Source organism: Chiloscyllium plagiosum, unplaced genomic scaffold (genome assembly GCF_037043375.1).
Source record: "Chiloscyllium plagiosum isolate Xiang-an unplaced genomic scaffold, Cpla_swu_hap1 HiC_scaffold_2, whole genome shotgun sequence".
NCBI lineage: Eukaryota > Metazoa > Chordata > Chondrichthyes > Orectolobiformes > Hemiscylliidae > Chiloscyllium > Chiloscyllium plagiosum.
In genome coordinates this window covers 96,374,134-96,391,771 of record NW_028270140.1, presented here as the reverse complement: position 1 = coordinate 96,391,771, position 17,638 = coordinate 96,374,134, and the positions used below count along the sequence as shown (strand labels likewise).

At 38.2% G+C, this 17,638-nt stretch overlaps 1 protein-coding gene and 1 long non-coding RNA gene across 4 annotated transcripts in view; one reads left to right on the top strand and one right to left on the bottom strand.

Annotated features, from left to right (window-relative positions):
- The window catches only part of LOC148151941 (uncharacterized), a 71,446-nt gene extending 70,679 nt beyond the window's left edge, over positions 1-767 (bottom strand). The window contains exon 1 of the long non-coding RNA XR_015760917.1: positions 641-767. This is a non-coding gene — a long non-coding RNA (uncharacterized LOC148151941). The remainder of the gene's footprint in view (positions 1-640) is intronic.
- macir (macrophage immunometabolism regulator) lies at positions 419-16,810 on the top strand. Of its 3 annotated transcripts, none has more exons than XM_043710163.2 (2): positions 419-555; positions 10,805-16,810. In XM_043710163.2, exon 2 carries the CDS (start codon positions 10,827-10,829, stop codon positions 11,448-11,450), a length of 624 nt encoding a protein of 207 aa, XP_043566098.1. In that variant the 5' UTR covers positions 419-555; positions 10,805-10,826; the 3' UTR covers positions 11,451-16,810. The 3 variants fall into 3 exon arrangements, with proteins under 3 accessions (XP_043566098.1, XP_087854957.1, XP_043566107.1); XM_087998831.1 differs by lacking the exon at positions 419-555 and adding an exon at positions 4,393-4,413; XM_043710172.2 differs by lacking the exon at positions 419-555 and adding an exon at positions 6,889-6,909.
- Positions 16,811-17,638: the final 828 nt, after the last annotated feature.

The window sequence follows — 17,638 nt, the reverse complement described above, 5'->3', positions numbered from 1 at the left end:
TTTTCTTAGGCCTTTCTGTTTAAAAAGAATAGTAGAACCCATTGCACTAGTTTCCCTTGCTCATGATTTATCGAATCCCATTTCAAAAAACCAACCAACATTTAATTTTTTTCCGGTCCTGAAACATGCCTGACCAGGCGGGAAAAGACTTTTCTTTTTGAGGGCTGGGGGGGAATAAAATATAGTCTACATCAAGAGGAAACAAATGGATTCGTCTGGAATTTCTTGCCAAACATCACTGTACTAAATAACTACAAGGAACTGGGTCAGATTAGAAATTGCCCATTTAAAAAAAATTCAAAAAAATTAAAATTGCCCTTAACCCTAAGAGTTAGAAAGGGTTTTCTCGTTTAATCCATTACTTAACAGATTGCAATTCCTAGTGGCTGCCATGTCTTTTTTTTTAAAACATCAGAATCATGTGACGGATCCGGGAGCTCTCCACTGCCACAACTGAACTCGATCTGCTTTCTCTTCCTGAGTACAGCATTTTCGCGGTCAGCGGCTCGGCAGCAACGCTGGCATCTAACCGGTCTCTCACTCATTCGGAATCAGGTTGGTTTCTCTTTTTTTTAAACCCACCCAACCCTCTGACTGAAATAACAAAACACGAAACGATACACGCTGTTGTGATATTTACCAATACTCCGATTCTCACATAAAGAGAGAGTGAGATGAGGAAATGAGTTGAAATCGACCAAGAAACTGAGCAGTTGCGGCTGTGCTCTTTAGCTGCATCGTTTTCCACTTAGTTGACTGGGGTGAAGGGGGTAGATAGAAGATGATGGATTCTGATGATTGATGGTGTGAATATTGAAAAATACTGGAGGGCAGTGATTGCAGATTCGGACCTTTCTGGGCGGAGTAACCACCGTTTTGTATCCTTGAATTCGCCAAGTAAATTGAAAATTTCTCAGAATTATTTATTTCGGTGTCGCTTCTTTTATATTTGGTTGTAATGACTGTTTGTTTAAAATTAGGAAACTGTTACAGGAGGCTTACAATGACGCGGAGCTGCCCTCAATAAATTCAAAGTCTGCCTGAACGAGGAATCGCTGCATGTTATATATATATATATATATATATATATAGTACATTTTCATACACACTGTTTCACTGCACTATTTGATACATTGGATAGAGTTTAAGTATCACTGTGACCCCGATTAGGCACATTCAGGTGTTCTGTGGATGATTAAGTATGAACACTAGAATTCGTGATAGTTCATTTTGAAAGTAGCCGGAAGTGAAAAATGAAGGATGTGTTTTACACCATCGTTTTTCTAACCTGTTGGATACGCTAGAGTTACATCATGGGTATGACGCGTAATAATGCTAAAAATATAATGCAGTGTTAGCGTAATAAAGGGAATGGGTTATGAATACAAAATTCTACTTGATAGCTGATAGTAAAATCATATTAGATCTAGTATTTACATGTGCGTATATATTAATTTCTTGAGCAGCCATTCGGCCACTTGGCTTTGGACACGACTTGCCAACTACATTTTTGACCACATTGTGTCTATAAATAAAGGGTTATAGCCTCTATATAAAGAGGTATGCTATTTGGTATGTCAAAAACCCTTTACCATTTAAAAAAAGTGGAATTTGCGAAATCGCGTACGATTAGCTTATAATCAGGAGAGATGATATTTCTCCTGATGTCTACAGTCCAGTATGTGGTGTTTGTATTACACATTTAGTAAATGAAATTCAATCAAAATCAATATGCTGTAGTGTCTAAACTTAAAGTATTTGTGACTGAGATAAGTTGGTTAATATTGGTTAAATGTAGATTCATTGTTAACTTAATTACAAACTACACGTAAATTTCATACAGATCTGCAAAGAATTTTTTTCCCCCATGGAATTATTTAGAGATTGATAGGGTTGTGATGGTGCTGTTCTATTTTGATCTCTGAAATATTGGTAGCATGCGAGGGGACAAAAGAGTGGAGTTTAGATTTAGCACCATTGAAAGCTCAGCCTAGAAGGTTGCCATTTAATAGGAATCTCTCCTCTAACTTTTCTTCACGGGATGTGACAGTTCTGGTAAGGCCTGTAGTTATTCCCCATCCCCAAGTGCTACTGTACTGAATAGCTTACTATGTCAAGTTCAAGTCATCCACATGCTGGAGTCACGTAGGTCAAGTAAGGATAGCAGATTTTCTTTCGTAAAGGACATTCATGAACCAGACTTCTTTTGAATCAGTAAAGGCTAGCTTTATGGCCTATTATTGAGACTAACTTTGTACTCCAGATTTATTAATTGCATTTAAATGCCCTGATAGGATTTGAACTAATTGCACAGGACATTTGCCTGGGGCCACGGTTTACGAGTTCAATCAGGAATATTACCACTTGGCCCAGCACTGTCCTTTCGACTAATGAAGAAATAAGCTGAATTCATTCTGAGCACTCAATGTTCATTGAAAGTGCTAAGTCTAAAGTTAGACACAGAGGAATGGCCATGCAGGGAGTTCTCGTGATGTGTGTGAAAGGGGCTCCCATGGATCCAATACAAGCAACAGCAGTACATTTGATGGGAATGCAGAACAGCAGAGGAGTTTTGGGTTCAAAATCCAAATAACATTAAAAGCAGCAACTCTAGTAGATAAGGTGAAAAATTGCTCATGGAGTGCTGACCTACATGAGAAGAGCTTTAAAGTATGTAAGACTAAATTAAACATTAAAATCTAACATACAGACGTGTGTGTGTGTGTACCTAGTGAGGTAATAATTGAAGGACAGTGTATGCTTTTGTGTCCAAACTATAGGAAGGATCTTGAGGCAGCAGAAAGGGTACAATGCAAACTTATTGGGATGTGACCTGGCATCAGGTATTACAAGTAAAGAACTTCAGAAAAATTGGGTTTGTTTTCAACAGAACAGAGAAAATTGAAGGATAATGTTTCAATTTTTTGTGGGATGTAGGCAATTTTGGCCAACAATTGCAGGCCTTGCCATTTCTAATTCCTTTGAGAAGGTGATGGTGAGTCAGCAACTCAAACTTTTAATAAAGATACATCCAAAATATCATCAGAGAGGGTCTTCTTCTAGGGTATTGACCCAACATTGGTAAGGGAAACAGTGTACAGTTACAAGTCAAGTTGTGTGAGAAATGGAAGGGTAGCTGCAGATGTTCGTATTTTGCTTTAGGTGCATGGGATTTAGGTATCACTGGCTAGGCCAGCATTTATTGCTCATGATGATATTCTTGAACTGCTGCAGTGCATGATATATGAAGGGAGTTCCAGGATCTTCAACAGGTGACAGTGAAGGATCAGTGATATATTTGCAAGTTTGATGTGTGGTTTGGAGGGAAGTTTGCTGGTGATGTTCCATGCATATGCAGCTGTCTATCATGTGCTATATTATAGATTTCAAAGGTGCTGCGCAAGGAACTTTGAGTTGCTTGATTGCATGTTGTAGATAGTACACACTACTGATATACGTTGGTGGTGAACAAAGTGCCAGTTAAGTGGGTGGAAGTATCAAGCATCTTGAATGCTGTTGGAGCTGTACTCATATAGGCGAATGGAGAGTATTCCATCACACTCCTGAGTTGTGCTTTGCAGTTCGTGAACAGGCTTTGGGGAGTCAGGAGGTGTGTTACCTGGTGTAGAATTCCCACCATCTAATCTATCCATGTTAACACAGCATTCATATGGCTAGTCCAGTTCAGTTTCTGGTCAATGGTAACCTCCAGGATGGGCCTTGGAACTTAACCTGAAGAATTAAGTTTTATTTTTGTTTTGCAAAAGAGCATGCTGAAGAATTCCTGTAGTAGAGGCTGAGATGATTGACCTTCTATAACCACAATGATCTCCCTTTGTACTAGGCATGACTCCAACCAGCAGCGAGTTCCCCCGCCCACTCTCTCATCCAGATTCCAATTGACTCCAATTTTGCAAGGACTCTGCTGCCATTCTCCTTCAAATGCTGCCTTGGTGCCAAGGTCAGACTCAAAATCACCTCTGGAGTTCAACTCTCTTGTCCATGTTTGGACCAAAGCTATACAATTAAGTCAGAATCCAAGTGGCTTTGGTGCAACCCAAACTGAACTTCAGTGTGCAGACAGTTGCTCTGCAAATAGTTATTTGATCTGTGCAATTATTGCTGTTTGATAGCAATGTTAATAGCCCTTGCAATGTTAATAGCCCTTCCATCACTTTTTTGAGAGTTAAGGCAAAAATTGGCCAGTTTGGATTTGTTGTAGTGCTATTGGACCACTTTGGCTAGAGATATAGCGAGACACTGGAGAACACATTTGCAATACTATTGCTGGAATGTTGTCAAGGCCCATAGTTTTTGCATTTTACATTTGCATACTGAACTCTTTCTTGATATTATGTAGAATCGCATTGGTTGAAGACTGCTATCTGTGATACTGTGGACCTCCGAAGTAGAGTTAAGTAAATCATCCATTTGGCACTTCTGGTGAAAATGGATGCAAATACTTTAGCCTTATCTTTTACACTGATGTACTTGGATCTCCCATCATTGACAATGGAGATACCCGTGGAGACTCATCCTCGAATGAGTGGTTTAATTTTCCATCATCATTCACAACTGCTTGTGGCAGAAATGAAGAGCTTAGATTTTAGACTGTTTTCTTGTGGGATCACTTAGTCGTGTCTGTCATATGTTGATTCCACTATTTAGCATGCAACTAGTCCTATGCTGCAGCTCCATTAGGTGGATAACTAATTTTTAAGAATGCCCTCCTGTGCTTGTCATCGAACATGATTTGATATTCCGGCTTAATGGTAGTGTGGGGGAGTATACTGGGCTATGAAGTCTTGGTTGGTAGAGGTTATATGTTTTGAAGGTGCTGTTGAATAATTGTTTGAGTTGCTGCAATGCACCAGTGGAGGGAATAAATGCTTAAGGCTATGGGTGTGCTGCTTACGCTACACTGAAGTTGTACCAAACCAGTCCCAGATTGTGTCAACCATCTGGAGTGTTGTTGGTGATGTACTCAAATGGAGAGTATTGCTTCACACAAAATTTCTGCCTTGTAGATAGATTTATGATAACAGGGCTGGGTCACTCACCACAAAGAAATCCAGTTTTTAAGCTGCAGTTTTAACCATAGGAGATATCTAAACTGTTAAGAGTTGGGAATTTGGCGGTGGTAGTGTTGTTGAATATCACGAGAGATTGTTAGACTTTCTCTTGTTCAAGATGACCATTGACTGTATCTTGCTTGGTGCTATTTGTTACTTATCAACCCAAGCCTAGGTTGCGAGGTAAGGGTGTATGACCTGAGATGCAAGTAGGATTAAGTATTGTGCAATTTTTGGCAAAGATTCCCCGTCATTACCTTATAATGGAGAGAACATAATTGACCTGCTCTCACTGACCTGCTCTCACTGACCTGCTCTCAGGTCAGTGAAGAAACAAATGAGTATGATTACATCTCTGACCTACCTTGAGAAACTCCTATGAAGTTTTCAGGCTGATCTTGTTGCCTTACAAACACACAACCACCTCCTTTTGTGTGGTCAGAGTACACAGGCTTTCATTTGCAGTTGTCACCAAGAATCCCAAATGCAATGTCTACTCGTGTCAGGGTGAAGAACACAATGGAAAGAAAGGAACAGCAACCAAAAATCATAATATATGCTTTATGTAATGAGATTCAGATGCATCTGAGATCTTATATTGAGGGTTTAAGAAGAAAACCATGAATTCAAAACTCTCGCTTTGAAATAGATTCAGAAAAGTTCTTTCATTGCACTCTTGCTGCATCTCTGACATTTGATCATTTTCCCAGTGGTAGAATTGAAATGGGAGTTATGTTAAACATGTCTAGGACCTTTTCTTTTAGTTCATGACATACTGTGGCAGTATGGTCTCTGTTATAAACTGAATATAAAGGTACCATAGAAAGTAGAAGTATGATTTAGATTGGTAGAACCTCTTTTGGCATGCTGTATCAATTAGGACCAAGCTTGGATTAGAAAAAAGAATTTGAAAATGGGTGACTTGATAATGATTTCTATGATAATGAAAGGTAGACATAGACAAAACATTCCCACCCATGGGCAAGATCAGAAGTAGGTATCATTAACATAATTATAAATAAATTCCCCTAAATTCTTTATGCAGAGTGATTTGGAACTTGATAACACTGAGCAGTTGAGGTGAATGGCATTGGTGCCTTTTTGTGATGCAAAGTTTTCATGAAAGAGAAAGGAATCAAAGGACTGTTGATTGTGTTAGATGATTGTCATATTTTGCATCTTAGACCATAAGACATCGGAACAAAATTAGACCATTCGGTCCGTTGAGTCTTCTCCAGCATTCAGTTGTGGCTGATATGTTTCCCAATCCCATTCTCCTGTCTTCTGGTAACCCTTGATCCCCTTACTAATCAAGACCCTGTCTATCTCTGTCTTAAATACACTCAATTTTTCCCTCAAAAGAGCAAATATTTTAAGGCAGAACAGAATGCAAGGCAAAGGGAGAGCAGGTCAGTGAGAGCAGGTCAGTGAGAGCAGGACAGGGAGAGCAGGACAGGGAGAGCAGGACAGGGAGAGCAGGACAGGGAGAGCAGGACAGGGAGAGCAGGACAGGGAGAGCAGGACAGGGAGAGCAGGACAGGGAGAGCAGGACAGGGAGAGCAGGACAAACACGAAAAGCAGAATGGCGACCTTGTGCTGTACATTGGTACCAGTGTTTCTCTGGAGCCTTTTTACTTGTTCGCCATGTGGTTACTCACCCAATTGATTGTGTGTCAAGGAGGTTGGCCTCCAAGAGGTGAGTAGATTCATGTGGGATTCACCACCCGGTTTTGTTAATGTCATGATATTGTTCTTAATTATTCAAGGATTCGAGGTAATTCATGATGGAGGACGAGAAAAGCTTCTAGCTGGAACAGCTGCTCCTTTTTCTTTTGAGGTAATTTTAGGTGTTGGGGGTGATTTCCTTGAATTCCAGGAGCAGCAATTAATGTTTTATATGCTGTTGCATTGTTTTGGAATTTTGGAAAAAAAGGTCAAAACAACAGCATTTTTAAAAGGGAGGAAACAGACAATGGAAGCACATGGTGAGGTCAGTGCAGGAGAGAGAGAAAGAAACCCACATTGCTACTGACTGAGTTAGCAGTTACTGCCTTTGCTGTTGAATTCATGTGTCGCTGGACATCTGAGTATGTCAGGGAATGTTTAAAAAACAGTGAAATTCACAACTAATCTTGGAGGAACCTGTTTGGAGAGGTCACAGCACAGAAACCGATAAGTGGATGTTTTAAGCATGGTCTTAAAATAAGTCTGCAGTAGTGAGTAGAGTGGGTTCTTTCTTGATTGGATGTTTTATTGAGCTATTTCTCTTGATTAAACTTAAAATATAAGCCATAAGTGTTAATTTAACCTTGAGCAGTGTTTTGTAGAGGAATAAGACAGTGCTATTTTCTGGGTCTGTAGATTGAAAAGCACAAATGGCCCTCAGTAGAGTGATATGCTCTTGTTGGATGTGGGAATTTAGGGACAGTTTACAGGTTACTGAGGATTATATCTGCAATAAATGCAGTTGGTTGTGAATCCTATCAGATCGAATGGATTGGTAGGAGATGCAGTTAGAAGCAATGAGGAATTTACAAGAGCAAGAAATAAATAAGAAAGGGATGATCACCTTATTGGGATTGTATTATAGACCCCCTAATAGTCAGAGGAAATTGAGAAACAAATTTGTAAGGAGATCTCAATTATTTATAAGACTAATAGGGTGGTAATGGTAGGGGATTTTAACTTTCCAAACATCGACTGGGACTGCCATAGTGTTAAAGGTTTAGATGGAGAGGAATTTGTCAAAAGTGTACAAGAACTTTTTCTGATTCAGCACATGGATGTATCTACTAGAGAAGGTGCAAAACTTGACCTCCTCTTGGGAAATAAGGCAGGGCAGGTGACAGGTGTCAGTGGGGGAGCACTTTGGCGCCAACAACCATAATTCTATTAATTTTAAAATAGTGATGGAAAAGGACACCAGATCTAACAGTTGAAGTTCTAAATTGGAGAAAGGCCAATTTTGATGGTATTAAGCAAGAACTTTCAAAAGCTGATTGGATGCAGATGTTCGCAGATAAAGGGACGGCTGGAAAATGGGAAGTCTTCAGGAATGAGTTAACCAGAATCCAGAGAAAGTATATACCTGTCAGGGTGAAAGGGAAGGCTGGTAGGTATAGGGAATGCTCGATAACTGAAGAAATTGAGGGTTTGATTCCGAAAAAGAAGGAAGCATATGTCAGGTATAGGCAGGATAGATCGAGTGAATCCTTAGAAGAGTATAAAGGCAATAGGAGTATTCTTAAGAGAGAAATCAGGAGGGCAAAAAGGGGACATGAGATAGCTTTGGCAAACGGAGTTAAGGAGAATCCAAAGCATTCTTACAAAAACATTCAGGACAAACTAGTAACTGGGGAGAGATTACGGCCCCTCAAAGATTAGCAAGGTGGCCTTTGTGTGGAGCAGGCAGGAGATGGGAGGAGTATTTAGCATCAGTATTTACTGTGGAAAAGGACATGAAATATATAGAATCTAGGGAAATAGATGGTAACATTCTGAAAAATGTCCATATTACAGAGGAGGAGGTGCTGAATGTCTTGAAATGCATAAAAGTGGGTAAATCTCCAGGACCTGATCAGGTGTACGCTAGAACACAGTAAGAGGCCCAGCAATCCCTTCCCTAGTTTCCCACAGAGATATTTGTATCATCAATAGTCACAGGTGAGGTGCTGGAAGACTGGAGGTTGGCTAATGTGGTGTCACTGTTTAAGAAAGATGGTAAGGACAAGCCAGGAAACTCTAGACCGGTGAGCCTGATGTCAGTGGTGGGCAAGTTGTTGGAGGGAATCCTGAGGGGCAGGATGTACATGTATTTGGAAAGGCGAGGACTGATTAGGGATAGTCAACATGGCTTTGTGCGTGGGAAATCATATCTCACAAACTTGACTGAGTTATTTGAGGAAGTAACAAAGAGGATTGATGAGGGCAGAACAGTGGATGCGATCTAGATGGACTTTAGTAAGGCATTCGACAAGGTTCCCTATGGGAGACTGCTTAGCAAGATTAGATCGCATGGAATACAAGGAGAACTAGCCATTTGGATACAGAACTGACTCAAAGGTAGAAGACAGAGGGTGGTTGTGAAGGGTTGTTTTTCAGACTAGAGGTGTGTGACCAGTCGAGTAACACAAGGATCAGTGCTGGGTCCACTACTTTTCCTCATTTATATAAATGATTTGGATGTGAGCATTGGAGGTACAAAGTGACCTTGGAGTACAGGTTCATAGTTCCTTGAAAGTGAAGTCGCAGGTAGATAGGATAGTAAAGAAGGCATTTGGTATGCTTTCCTGTATTGGTCAGAGTATTGAGTACAGGTGTTGGGTGGTCATGTTGCGGCTGTACAGGACATTGGTTAGGTCATTGTTAGAATATTGCGTGCAATTCTGGTCTCCTTCCTATTGGAAAGATGTTGTGTAACTTGAAGGGGTTCAAAAAAGATTTCCAAGGATGTTGCCAGGATTGGAGGATTTGAGCTATAAGGAGAGGTTAAATAGGCTAGGGCTGTTTTCCCTGGAGCATCGGAGGCTGAGGGGTGACCTTACAGAGGTTTACAAAATTATGAGGGGCATGGATAGGATAAGTAGACAAGGTCTTTTCCCTGGGGTGGGGGAGTCCAGAATTAGAGGGCATAGGTTTAGGGTGAGAGGGGAAAGATATAAAAGAGACCTAAGGGCCAAATTTGCACGCAGAGGGTGGTACGTGTATGGAATGAGCTACCAGAGGAAGTGGTGGAGGCAAGTACGATTGCAATATTTAAAAGGCATCTGGATGGGTCTATGAATAGGAAGGGTTTGGAGGGATAGTGCCAGGCACTGGTAGATGGGACTGGATTGGGTTGGGATAGCTGGTCAGCATGGATGAGGTGGACCGAAGGGTCTGTTTCCGTGCTGTGCATCTCTCTGTGCCTCCTGACTCTAAGTCCTTCTATACATGCATTTGTAATTGTCATTCACCAAATTATAATGTAAGAAATACTCCGCATATTGGGTTATATCCAGAGAGAGCAAAGAGTTAACATTTCAGATCAATTCATTGTCCCTTACATGAACTGCTTTAGTGTTCTCCTCCTCTGCTGTCCATTTCAATATGAATTAGACTCTCATTGCCTACACTGGCCTTGCATTGCCAAATTTAGTTAAACACCGACACCAAAAATTGAAACAAAAACTACCCTTTATTTTAAACTACTGCATAGCTAGGCTTCAAGCAAATAAACGAATAATGATTATTTGCAGCTTTGGTATGATATTTTGAATGACGTTTGAACGAAATGTTTATTTACTAGTGTATTTGACAGTCCTGTTACTTGGTTTAAATGACTTGGCTTAGTTGCCACAGTATAACTTGCACACAGCGTTTTGCTTGAAATTTCACATCATAAACCATCTATTTGAAAGCTGATCACACTGCTCTGGATCCCGTTTCTTTGAATATAGGTTATGGTTGCTTGTAGAATCGGATGTTCTGTTGTGATAGATTTGTTCCTTTATGTCTGTGACATGGAGTTTGTACTCCAGTGCTCACCCACCTGTTTAAATACTTTCCAGTGTATTAAAGAGATTAAGTTACAATCAAGGCTCCAAAGAGCTGAAGTTTATTCAGTTACTGATTAATTGTTTATGGTCTTATTAAGAAGATTGGTCATGTATCAGAGCCCAATGTTTAACTTTGTGTAAATGTTATACTTGTTTTCTGTTCACTGTTATAATAAGTATTATGTTGTACTTTAGCCTGACAGCTGCCAGTTTCAGAATGGAGGTGGACCTCAGTGGTATTTCCAGGACAACCATGCCTGTTCTCTCTGCACCTGCTGTAGAAGTAAACTGTCTGAGTAAAACAGAGCCTGAGAAGCCTCGCAGTTCCAGCACCCCATGCTCTCCTGTAAAGCAGACTGTGCCTAGCTATCAGATTCTTCACATGGACACCAATTACTTGGTTGGCTTTGCTACTGGTGGGGAACTTTTAAAATTGGCTCAAAGATGGTCAGGTAATGAGCCAGATGCAGCAGAAACTTTGGCCAGTCAACATACTAAGCAACATGATGTAGGATTGTCAAGAAGTTCTCGCATCTATAAAACGAAGAATCGATATTATCAACCATATGAGATCCCAGCTGCAAATGGTAGAAGACGGCGGCGAATGCCTAGTTCAGGGGAACAAACCATCAAGCCACTATCTTTTGAATCCAGCAAATGTCTACATGGACCTTTGCCAATTTGCCTCATCAAAGGAAAGAGGGCCCAGTCAAAATCCTTGGATTACCTAAATCTGGATAAAATGAATATTAAGGAATCAGCAGACACAGAGGTACTGCAATACCAGCTACAACATCTCACACTTAGAGGGGAGCGTGTGTTCAGCAGAAATAAAACTTGAAAATAAAATTAATTGCTTTATTCAAAATGCACAAGGAACAGCACTGGGCTTATGGAAGTCAGTGTGATACTTGCCCGAATATCATTGTGACTGAGGGGAGTGGATGAACTGGACAACTTGATAGGTGATATTTAACTTGCTTGATGGAATATTGATTCTATACAAACTGTACCGGGCTATGAAATAAGTTCTCCTTCTCATAGGATTATTGTGGGTTTAGATAGTGTCTGTGGAATATGTTCCATCCCAGAATATGTTCCATCCCAATTCTGGTAAATGGTTAAAATTGTCACCTTTTTTGTTATGACAGGAGTAATATGAAATAGCTGAAGAATTGCTAATTATTATTTTGTAGCAATAATAATCTATCATCAAAAGTCATCTTCAGTTTAACTTTTCTAAATTTTATTACTTAGATTTTAAGTAATAACTGCATAAGCATCTATTATTGGAAAGCAGTTGAAATTCGATCTGAGTAGATAAACAGCTATTTAGGTCCTATCTAATAATAAAGGTTAATTTGAAATAGCTATATTTTGCAGTTATATGAAGGTATAATTTATTCTTGTCTGCAGTTTAAACTGGTAAATATTTGATCTGTATCAGGAGGCAACTACGTGCAGAGTCGTAGTTCTTGCTGTCCATTTGCACTGGAACAGTTGTAACAAGGACTGGAGTTTTGAGGAAGGGTCACTGGACCTGAAACGTTGACTCTGATTTCTGTCCACGGGTGCTGCCAGACCTGCTGAGGTTTTCCAGCAATTTCTGTTTTTGGAACTGTTTTTTGACTGGGAATGTTTTTCAGAACGAAAGTAATGAACTTCTAACAGTGATAAATGAGAAACTCCATTGTAGCCAGTTTTTTAACCCACCCCTATATTATTCTAGATGCTTTGTGAGCTTGTGTTACTTTTCCATAATAAAAGGCGGCAAACTGCATACATTGGTTTGGAAGCGGGGAGCCCTCTCAGTTCTTTCTCAACAATTAAAGTCATGAAATGCACTTAAAAATTAAAATGGCCTCTTTTATTTATTGTGATATCTTTAGTAATGTAATAGTTTTTTTTCTCTTTGTTTGCTCTGCACACCTCAAGCAACTTAATAAAGGCAAGTGCTGAACAGGATATAGAATTTGTCTTTTGATGCTAATCTGCAATGCTACAGCAAGCTTTCAGAAGAAGCAAAAATATCCATAAAGCTGAAGATTTTAATTTAACTCTTTCCCATCTAGTCATGTTACAATTTTTCGATTATTTTTCAATAAATAGAGTAATTTAAGTGTTGGTTCTCTCACTTACTAAACTGACACTGATCAAACTTTTGGAACTTATGTCTGATCTACCTTCAGAACTACACAGGTGCCTAATCTTTAAAAGCCTGCTTATATTGAAGTCAGTTAGGAATTTACAAAATGAACGAGGTGAAGAGAAGGTCTTCTGCACTTGCTAGAAACCTGACAGCACCTCTCTAGAAGTTACTGATATAATTTTAGAAATTAGATTCAGATGGTATTCTTAGCCAGAGGATAATGTTACACAATTAACTCAGTGGGATTAATGGACCCCTTCAGTTTTCCAATCTGACCTTGTCTTTTTGGGAAAAAGGGAGTTTCGAAGATTCCTGAACTAAAATTACATTAATATAACTTTGCAATTTTTTTTTTATTCTTCAGTTCTTCAGATATAAGGATTCAGATTTGATTAATAGTCCATTACATTTTGAAGGTTTATCATTTGTTCATTACCTAGAGATTGCATTCTTTAGCCAGTTTTGCAGAGGTTTTCTGTCAGCTTTTATGATAATGCATTTGCTTTTCTTTCTAATTACCTGGTACAAATAGGCTGGCCTGAAGTGATTTAGCATTAAGATGCAATGACAACCACTGGGAGTTGAAATATACATATAGTAGACAATTGATTAAACCATTCTGGACTCCTATTTAATATTTTGTCTCCACTGATGCCTTCTAGACTTTTAGATGTGATTCTTTGAAATACAGAGTTGTAACAAGACCTTATGGTAGAAACATCTGACCTGCTTTTGTGTCCTAATAAGATGTCTCCAGTTTTGTTGTCAGGAGGCTGGGTGCAATTTATTCTGACATCTGTCCTTGTAGTAAATAGTGTGGCTAAAAATGGAAAAGCAGTTCCAATCTATTTTTGTTAAAGTTCCTTTTAATGATTAAGTTTACAGCAGTTACACTGGCTTAATAAATTTCAGTCAAATGGATGATTGAAACAAATAATGTAAATTAAATATAGTCAGCAATAGCAGACATTTTCTAACTTCAGTTTTGAATTTTTAACTAGCTCTGATAACCTGAAAGATTAATCTCATTCTGTGTTCTATTTTGGCATTTGTTTTTCTGAAACAGGAATTATTCTGAACATATGAAAAGTACCCTAGTCAAATAGGATTAAAGAATTCCTTTTGTAGTTTGTATCTAACATTAAATAAAGCAATATGCAGAAATCAATATAATTTATTTGGTTTCCAGGCCCCTGTCCCACCTACAAGAATATTACTAATATTACAAACACAGCTTTGAGTTTTTACATTGGCAGGAATAATATTTTTCTTTGTCTATAGAATAGTGTGGAATTTTGTATTGAGTTCTGTAATTACTAGCGATATTACATAGGATGAGAGAATTTGGAGGTAAATGCTGTGGCATTATATATAAGTACAGTGCCTCTGCGATAGAAGGATCTGCTCAAAGGTAGCATTAGCACAACAAAGTTGACTTTCTAAAAACACCTCCTAAACTGTCAGGTTGTGTTCTGTCCTATGGAGAGCATGCCACAGTTTTTAAAATCTTTTATAAAGGCAGATAGCTTCTTTATTTTCCTGTATGATTGAAAACCTTGATAAAGGATAGTCAAAATTCAAATAGTTTTGCTTTAAATGAGCCATTCAGAATCCATTTCTAAGCATTATGAACTGCATGTTTACCAACATCTGGTATTGAGCTGGACCAAAACTTGAATCTGCAATGTGACTTAAGCTCAAGCCCTATTATCTCCTAAACTAATAGTCTTGAATAACTTTTAATATTCAGTGACAAAGCAATATTAAACAGACGTTCAGTGTTGAGACTGAATGTTAAGTACCTGCACCCAAATGAGTATTTGCATTCAAAGTTGCTGTAATTATCCTGAAATTGATTTCTAGAATTTGCTTGTAAGATATTAATTAAAGGTTTTTTTTCCATGCTACTAAAGCCATTCAGCTGAAGAATGTGACACTTGTTACATTGCAGCAGCTGGTGCCAAATTTAGGAGTCTGAACAGCTACTGTAATTTTTTTAAAGCACAAAACTGTGACTGTCAATTGCAAGCCTGAGATGTCATCTTTCCCCCAGCACTGACACTAAGACATATGTGCAGCCAGGTTCTACTCGTATTGATTTTAAAAGAGAATTTGCATCATTTATTTTAAATGGAGGTCACCAAAGTAACCTGTAATGGGATCACCAATGTCACAATAAGTATGCTTGTTCAGACATTAGTCAGGTTGCAAGTAAATACCAATAAAGAAAGAAACACCAGTTGTGTAAAACTTGAACAATGTTTAGAATGCTATGGTATTGAGCTGAATAACTAGCTTCATGTGGAGTTCAATTAATAATCATGATACCCAACTTCCCAGTATATATGTTATTTGTATTATAAAAGTGACTTAAGCTGCCTTGAGGAATAGTTTGACCATAAAATATGATGAGATCTCTTTGACCAGCTAGCTGTAATGTAGCTAAACACTTTGATTTGTCCAATCTTGAAAGACCTTTTATGGAGTTAAAAACACTATAGTTGAACTCCTGTTAAGTGAGAATTTATGGCCATGTCAGGACAGGTGTTAGATTGCTCAGGACATTTTACTCAGTTTAATAACATATTTGTAATTCACTATGTATGAACTTGGAATGATTATGGATTTTTTTTCCCTGTATACATTTGAATGACTACATTAGTATTAAGCTATAACATTGCAATGTGCTGTGTTAGTCATGTGTCTCTTAATAAAATTAGACAATATTTACTCTTTGAATATTCTTGACTGGTAAATTTGCAGTTGTTGAAACTTTCTTAAAATTAACCTTTACAAAGAGAAAGTTGAAGTGTTAAATTTTAGGTGGAGAAAGAAGGGACATCTTTATTTGTGTAAACTTAATGCTCTTTATGTCCTAATCTATGTTCATGACCTGCCTTTTAATTTCTGTAGCCACAGTTTTGAATCTGTTTTACTATAATGCATGTTTATAACTTTGCTTTTGAACAGATTTCTTTGAGATGATTGACCATATGCCTTGCTGTAATCAAAGATTGTATTATACTATGGAGCTTTGGTTGTGTTTGCTAAATCTGCCAACAATTAAACCTGAAAAAGGGTCTTTTGGAAGCAGAATGCAGCTACTGTTTGCGAATATAAACACTTTGCATCCTCTCCATTCCTCCCTTCCATTTGCAGTTCTTTTATTTGAAAAGCACACATTGAATCTTTTATTTTTGTTACTAACCCATGTGAATATTTCAGTTTTGCTTCAACAAACTAGGAAATAAATTAATACTTGGTAAACTAACATTTGATAGAACTTAAATTTGCATACTTTCAAAAAATACTTTCTAATCTGCATCTGGAATCTTTCTGTTAATCAATAAACTATTACATAGAGATGACTAAAAATAATCCTGTCCTCCAATTTACTTTCACTTTTTACTTACTGCATGTGTACTTGTAAGTGTGTAGCAGGAAATTGATCCTGAGTCCCTTGAAGGCAGTATTTGCATCACAACCTGGTCTGCAACACAGTTGTGTGGAAGCAGGCTTTTCTACCAGGATACAATACGATGGTATAATTTAAGGAGTATATCTTGCTTTGTAACTCTTAAGTGGAATTTTGCTCCAAACTCTGCACTGGATTACATGTACTGCATATCACCTCTGGATAGGTATGGGCTTATTTGAAATTACCTTTCTATGGAATAAGTGGAACTTTCTCTGCATCTTCTGGGATACTTTTATCAATAATGACTCAGTAAGGAATTCCATCTGAACTGATCTATGGTTACATGGAGAGATTGAGCCATTTTGGCAATAATTAGTGGATTACGAGCAATTGTTGATACATTCATGTTACCACCAGTTCCAATTTATGATAGTGACACTGTCCTTCAATTCAAGTGAACTTGTAATCATAAATGCTCATTATTCCAGGAGGGGTTTGGATACTTATTGTGTTTTTAAATATATAATTTTGTATTGAGTTTAATATATTGTACATAATCTTTTAGCATATTATAGATGAACTGAATGATATAACCCTGCATATAATCAACAATAAAAGTCATTTCCAAAGTTGAGCCTGTCTTGAATCATCATTTAGTCAGTGATCACAGTGACTGTGATGTAGAGCGAGTGATGATTGACAAGCATCTTAAAAGTTTGAAATGCCTGTACAGAAGTTTCACATGACTGTCCTCATATGCGTAATGCTATATATGTGGTACCCAAAGTATGCAGTGCTGAGTGGAGAGACTTTATATTGAAAGTGGGGTAATCTATATATGTTCTTAAACCTAGATGAGACAATGGATATAAGTAAATTATCCAGACCATTGTGTCTGTATTTGGCAAGGGTTAGGGGAGGGGGAGAGAAAAACAATAATTTAGTGTACAGATTATATTGAGATGTTCTCTTCAGTGATAAATCACATTTTGCTGCTCTGTTTTAAATCCAAGTGGTAAATATCTAATTGGTGTAAAATATATTGAAGTGAGGATATCAAAGCCCTTTCATTGTGAGCAACATCTTGAAAATCATTACCAACTTTTCACTGCCGCAGGTATTAAGAGCAAAAAAAATTGGAAAACTCAAAAGACCAGGGAGAAGGCTGAGTTTTTTTTGCAGAGTCCCAGCTGATGCATTACTATTTATTTTATTGCACCATATCACAGGCTATTCAAGTTAATCAATCTCAGTGGTGGGGAACTTGAATTCAAGTTTTGTAAAATTTCTTGCTGAACAACAACATTTAATTGAACAAAGCTCCAGAATGATAAACATACTTTACAAACCATCCCACTTAGCTCTCAATGGTAGTATTGAATAAGAACCAAGAACAACATAAATCAAGTGCTCGTTTATCTCATTGCCGTGGGGCCTAACTGCGTATGTTTTGGCTGTCTTT

Excerpts from the sequence above, each read along its gene's own strand:
- macir (XM_043710163.2), top strand. The coding sequence starts at position 10,827 with ATGGAGGTGGACCTCAGTGGTATTTCCAGGACAACCATGCCTGTTCTC.